Source organism: Pan troglodytes, chromosome 22 (genome assembly GCF_028858775.2).
Source record: "Pan troglodytes isolate AG18354 chromosome 22, NHGRI_mPanTro3-v2.0_pri, whole genome shotgun sequence".
NCBI lineage: Eukaryota > Metazoa > Chordata > Mammalia > Primates > Hominidae > Pan > Pan troglodytes.
Genome location: NC_072420.2, coordinates 15,146,962 through 15,163,585, shown reverse-complemented (window position 1 = coordinate 15,163,585; position 16,624 = coordinate 15,146,962). Strand labels below are relative to the sequence as shown.

At 40.2% G+C, this 16,624-nt stretch overlaps 1 protein-coding gene across 6 annotated transcripts in view; it reads left to right on the top strand.

Moving 5' to 3' along the window:
- Window positions 1–14,550, top strand: part of LIPI (lipase I) — a 107,072-nt gene extending 92,522 nt beyond the window's left edge. For 3 of the 6 annotated variants that reach the window (XM_054675193.1, XM_054675196.2, XM_054675194.2), the window contains one exon: window positions 14,286–14,549. In XM_054675193.1, the coding sequence (XP_054531168.1) occupies window positions 14,286–14,373 (88 nt within the window). In that variant the 3' untranslated portion in view covers window positions 14,374–14,549. Of the gene's footprint in view, window positions 1–14,285 lie in introns of all 6 variants that reach the window. The other 3 variants (XM_024352366.3, XM_054675195.2, XM_063803706.1) reach the window with 2 other exon arrangements.
- Window positions 14,551–16,624: the final 2,074 nt, after the last annotated feature.

Genomic DNA, 16,624 nt, shown 5'->3' with positions numbered 1-16,624 from the left:
ACATTTGTAGTGTCTAGTTGATACCACAACTGATTCAGCGCTGGAAACTGAGAGAGAGGGTTAAAATCTGATACAGAGGAATTGTCTATGAAGCTTCTCCACTGTGTCTTGTTCTTAGACTCTTCAAAATATTGCTGATCTAAACAGGTTGTATCTCCTACGGGAGTCTGAAAGTCTTTTCCTATCATGCTATGCAGTATCTTCCAATGATAGGGGTTTTTAATAGACAGACACTTGGATATACATTGAACCTTGTAACAAATTCCAGTATGGTGAAGTTATCTTGTGGCATTAGTTTTCTAGCCTCCCAGGGCCATTGGTTACTTATACTGGTACTTTCATATACATAACATGAGGTGACTCAAAGATTAGTAGCAATACTTTCAGCTAGCTGAGTAAATAGGTTCTTGGCTGACATTGGTGGAATCTGAACTTTTGGATCCTTGGGGTTAAAATGTTTATTGAAGGATCTGAAAAATCTGAACTGTGACATTGGACTGACTTGAACTTTAGCTCATTGAGTCTTTTTAATAATGACCAATGAAACACCTAGGTTTGCTCTTTCTTGATCAAAGCTTAGCTCTCCTTGATGTCCTTTAGTCCAAAAAGGTATGTTTGGCTTTAATATGGTCAAATTAAGGGGGTTGCATGTGTTAGTCACACAACCAATCTTTGCTTTTTGGCTGGCAAGCAGAGCTACTCCCCCTTTATATAGGTATTGGCTGAATTCATGTGTGGTCCGTTGAAAGTTACAATCAGGACATTCTTCTTCTGGTTCTTCTATTATGATCTTAGCAGCCTTACTGCTGACTCTTTCTTGTCCTAAGTTCTTTCAGACTTCTCCTGGATTAGGTTGCTGAGGTGTGCAGCCTGACAGGCATCAAAATATATAGAAACAGATTCTTTATGTGAATAAGGTAATACCTGTGTTTTGCTTATGAGTTTCCCAGTTCCAACGTTATTAGGATTGGCATATGTGGGTAACAAAGGTTTCCCTATTTGAATTTCAAACCAAAAGTTGTAGGGTAGGAGGCCTAGATCATAACATACTTGAGGTTGCCCATGACTTGGGTCACAGACAGAGTAGCTGGTTTGATTATAAACACATGTCCCCAGGGGATTCCTGTACACTAATAATAAGTTTGATATAACAGGGTTTTTGTTATACCTTTACCAAACCAAGCTTCTATCATATAATGATGACAATTATCTTGGTTTCCTCCCATGCCTGTTAGCATTATTGTCACTACTGTGATCAAGTTTACACTATGCACAGGCATCCTCCTGGGCAACAAGTTTGATAGCAATTGCAAAGATAGCATGACAGCAAAACAATCAGTATAAGCAATAGTCTAACTACACTTGCAAATTTAATCCACATTTACTTATCTAGCACCAACTTCCTCAGGCTTCAGCCATGCGTAGACTAGTCAGCTTCCTGTTGTATGACTAGAGCAGGGCTTGACGTTTCCTCAAGCTTCATCAGTGCATTTACCAACCAGCCTCTGGTGTGGTTGGGGCAGGGCAGTCATCTTTTTCTGCTGTGCCTTGGTTCCTCCACAAGATCAGTCGAGTTGGATGATCTGGATCTTGCTGACTTGTCCACTGGTCTTGAACTGAGGCTGCAGGTTTGTCGGCTGTGATGGATCCAAGGTGTAATACTTGCAACTTTAACAGTGGTAGGGGTAGACATGATTACAATATGGGGGCCATCCCATAAGGGCCCGAGGGTGGTAGGATTCCAGGGTTTAACCCACACAGAGTCAGCAGGTTTAAAGGGATGTATTGCATCTGTAAGGCTAACAGGTATTGTTTCTCTTACCCACCCTTGTACTTCTTGTATTACCTCACCTAATGCCTGCATTTGTCTTCTTAGGGTCAGTTCTCCAATTTCCTTTAAATTTTCTTTTACCTGAGATATAAGTGCAGTTGGTAGGCTGTACACTATCTCATAGGGTGAATACCCGTTTAATGTAGTAGGGGTACACCTGACTCAGAGAAGGACCATGGGTAATACCTGATCCCATCTTAAATGAGTCTCTTGGCAAAACTTCTTCAACAGTTGTTTCGGTGTCTTGTTCATTCTCTCAACCTTTCCAGAACTTTGTGGTTGATAGGCTGTATGCAGTTTTCATTTAATCTATAACATCTGAGTCAGTTGCTGTACTACTTCTGCTACAAAAGCTGGTCTGTTGTCCGAGCCTAAAGGTAGAGGCATTCTAAATCTAAGAAAATTATCTTTTAATAATATCCTGGTTATTTCTCATGCCTTTTCTGTCCTGGTGGGGAATGCCTTGATCCACCCTGAAAAGGTGCAAACACTAATATGTACTGACAGCCTCCAGCCTGAGGCAGTTTGGTAAAGTTTACAAGCAGGTTTTCACATGGCACTGCTCCTGTTTCCTGAATTCCTGGGGTCCGAGTAGGCCCTTTCCTTAGGTTATTCTGGATGCAAGTAACACACTGCTCACAGATGGCTCGAGCGATGGCAGTTAGGCATGGCACATAGAAATATCGCCCTACGAGAATTTCTAAAGCTGTCTTCCCCATGTGTGTTCCTTGGTGAAACTGCTTTATAAATTGGGGGGCAATGGCTTCTGGAATGGCACGCCTCCCCATCTGAAAACTTCCACCAGCCTCCTTTTTGATAACACCCATTTTCCTGTGTGAACCACACCTTCTCACTGGATGAGTAGTTAGGAGTCTCTGCAAGGGGAGGCTCTAATGAGGGCATAACATAAGTCTCTTCTTTCTTTGTTATTTCTGTCATTGCAGCCCTTTTCACTTTGTCTGCTTTTCTGTTTCCTGTAGTCTCATCACTTCCTCCTGTTTGATGTCCCTTACAGTGGAAGACTGCTACTTCCTTTGGAGCCCATACAGCCTCTAGGACCTGCCCTATTTCCTTTTTGTTCTTTATTTCCTTTCCTTCAGTAGTTAACAGTTCTCTTTCTTTGTAAATGGCTCCATGAGCATGCAAGGTGGCAAAAGCATATCTTGAGTCAGTATAGATATTCGCTGACTTTCCCTTTGCTAGAAGTAGTGCTCTTGTGAGAGCTATTCTGCCTTCTGTGCTGAGGTTCCTACCGCTAGGGGGCGGGCCTTGGCCACCGAGCTTAATGTGACTATGGCAAATCTGGCCTTTCTGACACCCTTGGATATGAAGCTGCTTCCATCAGTAAAATATTCAACATCTGGGTCTTTTAAGGGTTGATCCTTTAAGTCTTTCTGGCTTGAAAAGACTTCATCCACTGTTTCTACACAGCAGTGGTACCCTGGGGCACATAACGGGGGCTTCCCATGTTCCACATATTCTATTGGTAACAGTGTGGCTGGATTTAAGGTATTCAGTCTCTAAGGTGATGTATGGATTCCCACATAGGAGCCCTTGGTATCTTAGCATCCTAGGGTTAGAGAGCCAATGATGTCCTCTCTGTTCCATCAGGGTGACAACTGTGTGGGGCACCTGAATTATCAGCTTCTGTCCAAATGTGAGCTTGTTAGCATCCTCGGCTAACAAGGCAGTGGCGGCCAGTTCCTTGAAACAGGGTGGCCATCCCTTAGCCACAAAGTCTAGTTGCTTGGACAAATATGCTACAGGCCAATACCATGACCCTAGCATTTGCACTAAGACTACTGTAGCCATTTCTTTTCTTTCATGAACATACAGGTAAAAGGCATTTGTCATGTCTGGCAGCCCTAGTGCTGGTGCCTGAATTAAAGCTTTCTTGATTTCCTTGAAAGCCATATCCTGTTCTTTTCCCCAAAGGAGGGGCTCCTTTCCCTGCCCTTTCATCGCCTCATATAAAGATTTTGCTAGGAGCGAGTAGTTGGGGATCCATATACGGGAGAAACCAGCTGCCCCTAGGAATTCCCGCACTTGCCGCCTTGTGTCTGGCTGAGGAATGCTACAGACAGTCTCCTTTTGCTCCCACCCAAGCTCATGCCGCCCTTGAGAGATGTAAAAGCCAAGATACTGAACTCCTTGGCCACAGATCTGTGCCTTTTCCTTGGACACTTTATAGCCAGCTTTCCACAGCGCTCAAAGGAGACTCTCTGTTCCTTGCATACATTCCTTTCTGGTGGGTGTAGCTAGTAACAAATCATCTATTAATGGCAGTAAGATACATGGGTCGCTAGGTGGAGTGAAAGCCTTTAAGTCTGAGGCTAGTGCTTCTTCAAAGATAGTTGGGGAGTTTTTAAATCCTTGGAGAAGTCTAGTCCAGGTATACTGAGATGGGCCCAATCAAAGGCAAAAATGTCTCGGCTTACAGGGGCTAATTGGATGCAGAAGAATGCATCTTTTATGTCTAAGCATGTGAACCAAGCAGCACTAGCAGGTATTTGTGCAAGCATAGCATACAGGTTAGGCACAATAGCATGCAGTGTAGCCACCACCTCGTTGATTGCCTTTAAGGCTTGTATAGGCCAGTAGTCACCAGAAGGTTTTAACACCAGCAATAGGGGAGCATTCCATGAGGAGACACATCTCTCTATTATTCCAAATTCAAGGAGCCATTTTAAGTGCTTTGCAATCCCTTGGTTAACCTCTGTGGGAATGGGATACTGACAGATCTGCACCAGGTAGGTTCCTTGTAGTAGTTCTACTATGACAGGTGCTTGATTCACTACCAGCCCCGGGGGACTGTCCTCTGCCCGGACTCCTGGTAACTTAAGAAGTAAGTTTGTGAATAGTTTTTCTCTTTCAGCCACACTATATCTTTTTCCATACTCCTGGCAACTACTTTCATGAAGTCTCCATTCATCTGTTTTGGGGATTGTGAGTGTTAATACCATAACCTTTCTTTGCCTTAGGCTTAAGGTCATATCTCCACTTGGTGTAAAGGAGATCTGAGCCTGCAGTTTTGTAGTAAGTCTCTTCCTAATAGTGGCACTGGGCAGTTTGGCAAATATAAGAACTTATGTTGGACTTTTCGGTCTCCAGTCATACATCGCTTTCATTTGAAAAAAGGTGTCTTTTCTGTGATAACTGTGGCTCTGATAATATTAGCATAGTCTTTTGATAATGGCCCAATTTTTTGAGTCACAACCGAGTGTTCAGCACCTGTGTCTACCATAAAGTCTATTTTTCAGCGCCCTACTACAATTGAGACCATAGGCTCCTTGGGGCCTAATGAGATGGAGCCCGATCTGTCTCAGTCTTCAAGGTAGTCATTGGCTTCTGCCAGCCCAATTAGATCCATGTCAGATCTTACTATGCCTTGCCCAGTGGCGGAAGGGGGCTCTGTCCAGTCATTCTGTCTCTGGTTGTTGCCCTTGTCCTACTCTTTCTCTGGACATTCATCTTTCCAATGCCCTCTTTGCTTGCATCTTGCACATTGATCTCTCTCTAGTCTAGGCTGACCTTCCTGACCTGTCCTGGTCTCCTGATCTGGCCTAGCTTGTCCTCTACTGTGACCACATCCATGACACATTCATGTCCTCTTGCAAATCCAGCCTCTCTTTCAACCAGGGCTGTGGCCAAGAACTCTGCCTTTTCCTTCACTCTACGCTTGGCCTCCCACTTTGCTTTTTCATCTCAATTTACAAACACTTTGGTTGCCACCTGGATAAGCTGGGGAATGTTCATACCTTCAAACCCCTCCAGCCTCTGCAACTTTTGCTTAATATCATTTTGTGCTTCACTCATGAATGCTGCATTAACCATGCACTGATTCCCTGCCCCTTCTGGGTCAAAAGGTGTGTAGAGTCAGTAAGCCTCACAAGGCCTCTCGTAGAACTCACTGGGGCTTTCATCTGGTTTCTAATGAACCTCTGAAACCTTTCCAGTGTTTGTTGCCTTTTTCCCTCCAGCCTTTATTCCTTGTATCAGAACCTCTCAGTATCTCAGCAAGTTTAGCAGCCCTTGGGCCTGATTTCAGTCCCAGCCTAGATCAGTTTCTATTGGTAAAGTCTGTTGTGCATACTGTTTGACATCTGCCATGCCTACTGGGGTGTTGCTTTCTAGCCACTGATTAGCCACTTGTATTACTCTGCAGCGTTCTTCTGTATTGAACAGTGACAGAAGGAGCTGCTTGCAGTCAGCCCAGGTTGGGTTGTGAGTTAAGAAGATGGACAGCATTAGGTCAATAAGAGCCTGGGGTTTTTCCATATAGGAGGGAGTATGCTGCTTACAGTTGAAAATGTCTGTAGTAGAGAAGGGCTTATAAACATAAAGCTGTTCTCCTCCTTGAACCTCATTTTGTGCATCTAAATTGATCTGTCCTCTAGTTTCTCTGAGGGGCATCTGCATGGCTTGGGTGTGTCCTGACCAGGGACGGCCAACCTCATCCTGGAGTTCCTCCTTTGATTTATCGAGCAGTGGGCCTGGCTCTTCCTTATGTGGTGAAGTTTGGGGGGTACTCTCCTCTGAGTCCAACCCTCTGGAGGCAGCTGCTGGAGTGGCTTCCTGCCTAAGCCTTGCCAGAGATGGATAAATTAGAACATAAGGGGGTGGAGTCTCTAGCTCCTCTGGCGGGGCCTGTAGGACAGGCTTTTCCTGTTGTCCTTGCTACTCTTTCTCCTGGGCCTGCACTTTGTGGGTCTTTTCTATTGTTCTTTGTTTTGTTCGAACCACTAGAGTCTTACAATAATCTTCAAAGCAGGCCTGTAGCCATTTTGGACGGGTCTGAATCACGTTCAGCCAGGAGTCTATGTATGGGAACTGATCAGGGTACCCAGGCTGTTGTCTGACCCCAGTGACCACCCAAAACACTTGGCCAATTATTTCCATATCTATGGTTCCCTCAGCTGGCCACCCTACATTAGAGGGCCAGTCAATTTCAAAAAGGGTTCTTAGCCTCTGCGGTCTTAACTTCATTCCATAATCACCATCAAAGCCTTTCTTAAAGTTCTTCAACATACATTCTAATGGAGTTGGCTTCAATGCTTTTTCTCCAATTTCCTCCCTCACAGCACACTTTCACTCTCACTTTCACTCTCAGATTCACCAGACCGGGTCCTGTTACAGGAGGTTTGGGTGCTGCTTGGCCAGGTCACACCCAACTACTGCTGTGAAGCTATGAAACTAATCCTGTCAGCCTTACGCACTGACCTAGGTCTGGCTCATCCCACACTCGCCTCGGAGGACACAGTCTGCACTAAGAGATCTGCACCTCCCCACATCACTCCCCACATTGGCCTCTCCTGAGACCATCTCTTTCACACACTGTCACACACCTCCCCTGCCCTAGGACTCCTCATCAGATGAAACGAGCCTCTCTCATGTCCCAGATGAGCCTAGTTAGGCTCCCACATTCACACACATACACACACCACTCCTACCCCAGGACTCCTCATCAGGTGAAATGAGCCTCTCTTGTGTCCCAGGTAGGTTCACACACACCCACACACTCCCAGTTGGGGTGGCAAACCACTCTTGTCACCCTGCCAGCAAGCTCTACCTTGCTGCACTTGCCACTCTTCCAGCCCATTTTCTCCCTTTTTCCAGTTCCAGTGTGAGTGGGGACACGAGGTTCATCAAAATTGGCAAGCCACTCCTGCTGCACCCAGCTACTCTGGGTTGGATAAGTGGTCGTTCCCTGGGAGGTGATCAAGCTCCCCTTCTGTCCTTATGGGACAGGCTTCCCTAGGGATCAACCTTACCTTGGTTCAGTAGTCTGCCTGTGCACTGCTCTGTGACTCTCCTGCAACTCCTGAGTCGGTTCCGTTTGCGCTGTCAAGGGAAGGCTCCAAGACACGGGAAAACCGTTCTCCTTCTGGGCTGTCTTACCCAGTGGTGCCAAGAGTCCCAAATCTCCCACGTCCTGGGGCTCTAACCCATAGGCAAAGGAGACAGAAACCTACAATCTCCAATCCCAGATGAGCCCCCAGAAATGTTGTGGGACAATCAGAGATAAGAGAGATCGAACAGAGTTCAGGAAAGGTCTTTATTAAAAGGTGATCACCTGGCTCAGTTGGACTAGTGTCCAGAAAAGTCTGAGCCCCGGACAAAGAAAGCAGCCACCTTTTAAGCAGTCAGTGGCCGGGAGCTATGTGATGCAGGAAGCCTACTTACAGAAGCGAGAAGAAAGGCAGTTGATCAGTCTTTTACATTTATTTATGCTATATGTTCCACATCCCTGGGAAACTATGTTTCTGTATCAACCTTGTAACTTTGCAGCTGCACTAGGGAGGTGAAGCAGGAACTCGCTGAGCCTCAAGGAATGTGAAATTAGCAAGTAGGTAAGGCTTGCTGAGCACAGAAGGAAAAACAGGCAGTTAGTATTCTTCTCTAACTTAGACTATGGGGGGTGGGGAGCGGGGTGCGGAGGTTGCTATACTAAGCTTTTGAAGGAAAAAGTAAAAATGTCTTGGTTGTCTTTGATTATACTTGTAAAATTCATGAATTCCTTCTTCACCACCATGTTGGTCAGGCTGGTCTATCAATTCTTTAAGGATGTTGTTTTGCCATCTTCTACCATGCACTGAACCTAAAGAGAAATATGTTGCTATCCTTTCTTTGTTGCCCCAAAGATAATCTACTTTTCTTCTTGGCTGGTTTTAAGATTTTTCTCGTTGTCACTGATTTTGAGCAATTTGATTATGATGTACCATGCTGTAATTTTCTTCATACTTCTTGTTTTTTGAAGTTTGTTGGCTTTCTTGGACCTGTGGGTGACATGGTTTGGCGATGTCCCCACCCAAATCTAGTTTCTCTGAGGGGAATCTGCATGACTCAGGCATGTCCTGACCAAAGACCGCCAACCTTATCCTGGAGTTCCTCTTTGATTTATCGGGCAGTGGCCTTGGCTCTTCCCTACATGTTGAAGTTTCGGGGATACTCTCCTCTGAGTCCGACCCTCCAGAGGCAGCTGCTGGAGTGGCTTCCTGCCTAAGCCTTGCCAGAGAAGGGTACATTGGAACATAAGGGGGTGGAGTCTCTAGCTCCTCTGGCAGGGCCTGTAGGACAGGTTTTTCCTGTTTTCCTTGCTGCTCTTTCTCCTGGGCCTGCACTTTGTGGGTCTTTTCTATGGTCCCTTGTTTTGTTAGAGCCACTGGAGTCTTACAATAATCTTCAAAACAGGCCTGTAGCCATTGTGGATGGGTCTGATTGTAGTTCCCATAATCCCCACATGTCATGAGAGGGACCTGGTGGAGATAATTGAATAATTGATTCATTGTGGTGGTTCCCCCATCCTGTTCCTGTGATAGTTAGTTCCCATGAGATCAGAACTTTTTTTTTTTTTTGAGACAGAGTCTTGCCCTGTTGCCCAGGCTGGAGTGCAGTGGCGTGATCTTGGCTTGCTGCAACCTCTGCCTCCTGGGTTGAAGTGATTCTCCTGCCTCACCCTCCCAAGTAGCTGGGACTACAGGTGCATGCCACCACGCCTGGCTAATTTTTTGTAGAGACGGGGTTTCACCATCTTAGCCAGGATGGTCTCAATCTGCTGACCTCATGATCCACCTGCCTTGGCCTCCCAAGGTGTTGGGATTACAGGTGTGAGCCACTGAGCCCGGCCAAGATCTGAAAGTTTTTTAAGGGGCTTCCCCTTCGCTGGGCACTCATTCTCTCTCCTTCTGCCCTGTGAAGAGGGGCCTTCTGCCATGATTGTAAGTTTCCTGAGGCCTTCCAAGCCATGCTGAACTGTGAGTCAATTACACCTCTTTCCTTTATAAATTACCCAGTCTTGGGCAGTTCTTTATAGCAGTGTGAGAACAGACTAATACAGTGGGTTTATAGTTTTCATCAAGTTTCATCTAAATTTCCAGCTATTTTTTTGAGATTTTTTTTCTGTGTTCCTCTACTACTTCTCCTCTGAGGATTCCAATTTTAAGTATTTTTGGCTACTTGAAGTAAGATCTAATATTTGATAGTACAACAGTGTGATGATAGCTTTGCTAATTTTAAAATTCTATTTTCTCTTTGCATTTTATTTTGAATAGTTTCTGTCGCTATGTTATCAAGTTCACTGATTTTTTCTGCAATATCTAATCTGCTTTTAATCTCATAAGAGTATTATTCATCTCAAACATCGTAGTTCTCACCTCTTTATATCTCTCATGTCTCCACTTCACTTTTGAAGATCTGAAATAAACGTATAATAACTGTTTTAATGCATTTATCTGCTGAGTCTCACATTTGTGCTAGTTCTGGGTTAGTTTCAATTGGTTGATTTTTCACCTCATATGGGTCCATTTTCCTGCTTCACAATGCTTAGTAATTCTAAATTAGATCACAGATGCTGTGAATTTTATCTTATTGAATGTTCTATATTTTTGTATTCCTACAAATGCTCTTAAATTCTATTCTCAAAATACTGTTATGTTACTGGGGTTAAACCTTTCAGGTCCTGCTTTCAAAATTTATTAAGCTAGCTTGGATAAGTGCTCAGTCTAGGTGTAATGATTCCCACTACTTAGAGAAGACCCTTCTATGTGCCTTATCGAGTGGACTATGAATTGGGTTTTCTCACATGGCAGGTGGAAATAGGCACTATTCTTTTCCCTGTGTTATTGCTGGAAACCTTATCCAAGTAACATTTTAAAAGAATATTAGGAATAAGTTACATTGCAGGATACAAAATCAATATACAAAATTAGTAGTTTTTCTTTTTTTATATATTTTAAATGCTTATTTATATTTATGAAAAGATTCATAATATATTGCCTGGTGAGAAAAGCATGACGTTTTATAAGAGTATGATTCCATTTTTTAAAACAAAATGCATGGATATGTATAAATATTAATAAAACATTCTCAAAGATAGCTTTGAAAATGCAATATAGCAAAGTATCTGAAAAATAAATCAAGAACACGATTGTATTTACAATAGCTATAAAATGATAAAATACCTAGGAATAAATTTAACCAAAAAGATAAACAATTCTTACATAGAAAACTGTAAAACATTGATGAAATAAATTGAAGAAGACACAAATAAATGAAAGATATCCCATGTTTGTAGCTTGGAGGGGTTAATATTGTTAAAAATGTCCATAACAACCAAAGGAATCTACAAATTTAATGAAATCTCTATCAAAATACCAATGACATTCTTCACTGAAATAGAAAGAAAATCTTAAAATTTGTATGAAACCACAAAATACTTTAAATAGCTAAAGCAATTTTGAGCAAAAAGAACAAAGCTAGAGACATCACACCAAATAACTTCAAAATATATTAGAAAGCTATAGTAACCAAAGTAGTATAATACTGGCATAAAAATAGAGACATGGACCAATGGAACAGAACAGAGAGCCTAGAAATAAAATAAATTCAGCCATTTAAAAATTAATTTTCAACAAACGTTCCAAGAGCACACAATGGAGAAAGGACAGTCTCTTCAATAAATAGTGTTGGAGTGGGTACCCATGGAAATACAGAGGGAAATAATCAATACCGGGATTCTAAAAGAGATTAGTGTGGGAGAGGGATGCGGATTGAAAAAATACCTATTGAGTACAACATTCACTATTCGGGTGATTGGGTACACAGGAAGCCCAAACTTCATCATTACACAATATATTCTTGTAACAAACCTGCATATGTACCCCCTGAATTTATTTTTAAAAAATGAAACAAAATGAAAATAAATGGTGTTGGAAAAACTGTATATTCATATGCAAAAGAATAAAATTAGACCTTTATGTCATACCTTATACAAAAAATTCAACTCCAAATGGACTAAAGACTAAAATCTAAGGCTTGAAATTATAAACTTGCTAGAAGAAAATATAGGGAACATCTTCTTGACATCAGTCTGGACAATGATTTTTTGGATATGAACTCAAAAGCACAGGCAACAAATGCAAAAATAGACAAATGGGATTACATTAAACTAAAAAGCTTATGCTCATCAAAGGAAATAATTAACAGAGGTAAGAGACAATCTACAGAATGGGAGAAATTATTTGCAAAGTATATATATGATAAGGGGTGAATCTCCACGATATATAAGGAACTCAAACAACTCAATATCAAGAAAACAAATAACCTAATTAAAAATTGGGCAAAGGATCTGAAAACACATTTTTCAAAAGAAGACATACAAGTGGCCAACAGGTATATGAAAATGTGTTCAATGTCACTAACGATGAGGGAAACGCAAATTAAAACCACAATGAGGTATCACCTCATGACTGTTAGAATGGCTATTACCATAAAGACAAAAGTTATAACAAATGTTGGTGAGAACATGGAAAAAAGGGAATGGTTGATAACTACTGATGAGAATGTAAATTAGTAAAGTTGTTAGGAAAAACAGTTTGGAAGTTCCTAAAAACATTAAAAATAGAACTAATATATGATTCAGCAATCCCACTACTGGGTGTATATCAAAGGAAATGAAATCAGTATGTTGAAGAGATATCTGCACTTCCATGTTAATTACAGCATTAGTCACTATAACCAAGATAAAAAATAAAGCTAAGATTTCAATAGTGGATGAAGCTGTAAGAAAAATATAATATGTATATTATATATATATAGTATATGGTATATACTATATGCATTAAAAATATAGTATGTGTGTATATATCACCTATATATATAGAGAGATAGATGATAGATAGATAGAGATCTATAAATTGGAATACTATTCAGACATAATAAAGAAGGAAATCCCATCATTGGCAACAGCATGAATGAACCTGAAGGACATTATGTTAAGTATAATAAGCCAGGCACACAAAGACAAAGACTGTAGGATTTCACTCACATGTGGAATCTAAAAAAGTTGATCTCATAGAAGCAGAGAGTAGAACCATGGTTACCAGAGGCTGGGCAGTTGGGAGGGGAAGGTGTTAAGGAGATGTTGGTCAAAGGATAGAAAATTACAGTTAGATAGAAGGAATGAGTTCAAGAGATTTATTGCGCAGCATGGTGACCACAGTTAATAACAAAATATTATATTCCTGAAAAATGCAGGAATAGATGTTGAATGCTTTTGTTGCAAAATAACTATATGAGGTAATGTGTATTTTAATTAACTATATTTAACCATTCCACAATGTATTTATTCTTCAAAACACCATGTACATAATGAATACATAGAATTTTATGAATTTAAAATAAGCAAATAAATAAAAAAATGAAGTCAAATTTAGGGGCCTCTATATTAATGGCAAAAAAAAGAGAATATTAAATGGACAGATGTGGTGATAGGTTGAGCAAAAGCCTTAGGGAGATTTTTCAAGTAAAGAAGCTTATATATTTTTTGTACTTTGGTATAATATATATGGATTAAAATAGAAAACTAGATTGTATTTGAATTTTAAAAAAATTTTATTACTATATTTCTTTTTTATTATTTTAGATCAATCTTATACTTTATCAATGTAATGTGTTCATTTTTGGTAATGTGTGGTAAGCAAAGCATTAGAAGTACAAATTCAGTATGCATTTTGAAATTAGAAAGATAGATACATAATATTCTTTTCCCTTGGTAATTCAAAATGTATCACAAAATTATAGTGTTTTTATTTTTTATTGCCTGGGAGAAGGAACTATTAAACAGAAGATAAAAAAGATATCAAAATTCATGACAGTGATACTAGATGAACTTTTACAATGTAAAAGGACAGCAAATTAATTTTTCTCAAAGGCTTTTGTAAAATTTAACATTGATAGGCATTGTGAACCTGCCTAAGCTGTTTTGTAATGCTTGTAGAGGCTTTGTAAAATATAGGATATTTGCAAAAATATGTATTTACTATATATGCACTAATATAAGATAATTCAATGCTATGCTAATAAGGTCATGAGCTTTTAGTCTATTGCAGAAAAAAGAAAACACACTTGTCTTACTATTTTATTATAAATATGTGAACAGTGCTGCAGTGACTTGGCTTCTTGGAAAGCTTGAAATATTAAATATAAAATCTGTCCAAGATATAGAATACTTTAGGATTTATTATTTCCATTTTAGTAGGTGGCATAAGAGGACTGATTAAATTGCTTCGGCAAACTTTGTCTATGTGATTCACCCTGACTCTCTTCTGGTGACCATCATGATGGAAGGAATGGCCTGGATACTGAGTTGAGTTCAAGTTTCAACTGTATCAGTATCTAATTGTATCTCTAATACAATTAAGTTTTCCAATAAAGCAGTGAGAAAAGAAGTTGAAACAGATTTTTTTCTTTCTTGTAAGCATTATGTCTATTTCATCCCTACACAGCCAAATGAGATAGAATGGAAATGATCCCATATATTTGTTCCAACTCCCTACATTTAGAGAACTAGCTAGTTACAGGCATGGACTATTCTAATATTAATGAGAGAAGGAAATCAACTCTGTTGTTTTACTGATAGTTATTTTTTTGTTCTCTCCATTTTTCTCTTTCTCAGACCACCACTTTGCAGGTATAATATTGTACTTAAAGAAAGAGAGGAAGTGTTTCTTAATCCAAACACATGTACACCAAAGAACACATAAGATGCCTTCTTCCATCAAATGCACTTGCTTGTGAATTAATGGACTTGTAAATGAAACAATGCAATCAGTCTTTTATAATGCACTGTTCAATTTGAGATTCAAGTATTTCTATTTCTTGGAAAAAATTTTAAGAATCAAAAAGAAAATAAAAAATGCATACAGTTAAACATTCCAAATATATTCTGAAAGTTGTTTATTTCTGTTTACTTTTTCTGCTTCCTCAATTTAATACTTATCATTGACTGTTTACTTTAATTATTTATCAATAATGAATAAATGCCTTTTGAAAAATGGGCAAGTTTAGTGAATACTTCAATTCACTGTTTTCAACAGAACCATTCTACCTCAGTAGTAAAATAAATGAGCACATTATTTTATTTGTAAATTTTCATTTGGAGAAGTCACTTGTATTAATGTGAACCTAGTAAACATATACACTTATTTAATCATCTACTTGGCATCTTTTTTTAGTCCTTTGTAAATAATGGCTTTGTTTCTATGGAGTACAATAAATAACCTATGGGTCAAATACTGGTGCCATTACCTATTAATGATGTGATCTTGAGTAAGTTAATTTACCTCACCATATCTCAGTTGCCCAAGTAATTTTTGTGAAAATTGCTTTTAATAAAGTATTCTGAGCAGTGTCTGTTCATAATGACAATAATAAGAAGATAGCTAACTCTTATGTATATCACTGTGTTCCTGGAACAGTTTAAATGCTTTATACATATTAATTTATTTAATCCTTATGGAAACCATATGCAGCTAGCCATATTATCTCTGCAGATGAAGAAGCCAAGAGATAGAGGCCAAATAACACGTCCAGAATCATGCACAGGACCAGAATTCAAAACTAAGATGTCTGGGTCCCTGTTCTTAACTCCTACGTTAAATGAATCCCCTAAGTTCAGTATGTGTTATCTGTTTACTCGATTTACAAATGATCACATTCAAAATCATAATCTAAATGTTCTTAGCATTCTCTAATTCCCCTGTTCAGTCCAGTAATTTCTAGTGTTGAGCTCTCTCTCACTTGTGTCTGAATACCCCAAGGATTTATGTGTGTTTCTAACACACTCTGCCAACCACAGTCACAGCCTTTGTGCCTTTGATTGCCTGTTGAATTAGTTTGCTTGAGCTGCCATAACAAAATACCACAAACTAGGTGGCTTAAGCAGCACAAATTTATTTTCCCACAATTCTGGAGGCCAGAAGTCCAAGTCAAGGTGTCAGCAGGCTTGGTTTCTCATTGACATGGTTTGGCTCTATGTCCCCACCCAAATCTCATCTTGAATTGTAATCCTCATGTGTCAAGGGAGGAACGTGGTGAGAGGTGATTGCATTATGGGGGCTGTTTCTCCCATACTGTTCTTGTGATAGTGAGTGAGTCTCATACAATCTGATGGTTTTAAAAGTGACAGTTTTCTTGTGCTCACACTTCACACTTCTGTCTCCTGCCACTTGTGAAAAAGGTGCCTGCTTCCCCTTCTGCCATGATTCTAAGTTTCCTGAGGCCTCCTGATGTGAGTCAATTAAACCTCTTTCCTTTATGAATTACCAGTGTTGGGTATTTCTTTATAGCAGTGTGATAATGACTAACATGCTTATGAAGCCCTTCTTTTATCCTTGCAGATGGCTGCACTATTGCTGTGACCTCACATGGTCTTTCCTCTGTATATGCACATCCCTGGTGTCTCAGTATGTCTAAATTTCCTCTTCTTTTAAGGGGACCAGTCAGATTAGATTAGGGTCCACTCTAGCAGTCTCATTTTAACTTCATTACCCACTGAAGGGCCCTATCTCCAAGTATAGTCACATTCTGAGGAACTAGGGGTTAAAGTTTTAAAATATGAATTTTTGTGGGGACACAATTTATAACACCTGCCATGACCTGATAGTATCATAATGATGTACTTTGATAATAATCCACTTGAAGGTGAATTGGGGCCATTGTTGGTGCTCACCTGGAAGTAGGTGAAGGTGCTTCAGGTATTAGATACATGTTCTACCCAAAAACACAAACACTCTATTTTTTCCCTAGGGATTTAAGCAGTGCTGCCTGTACCTCTACTGTCTGACAGATTTTCATTAAAACAGTTACTTCAGTTTACACTGCAGCCCTTCCCTCCACAGTCCTTTCTTCAATCCACAGAGAAACTGTTTCTCTCTTCTCCACCCCTTGGGCATCTGCTCACAATCTTCATGCATTCTTTAACACACACACACACACACACACACACAACCTCAT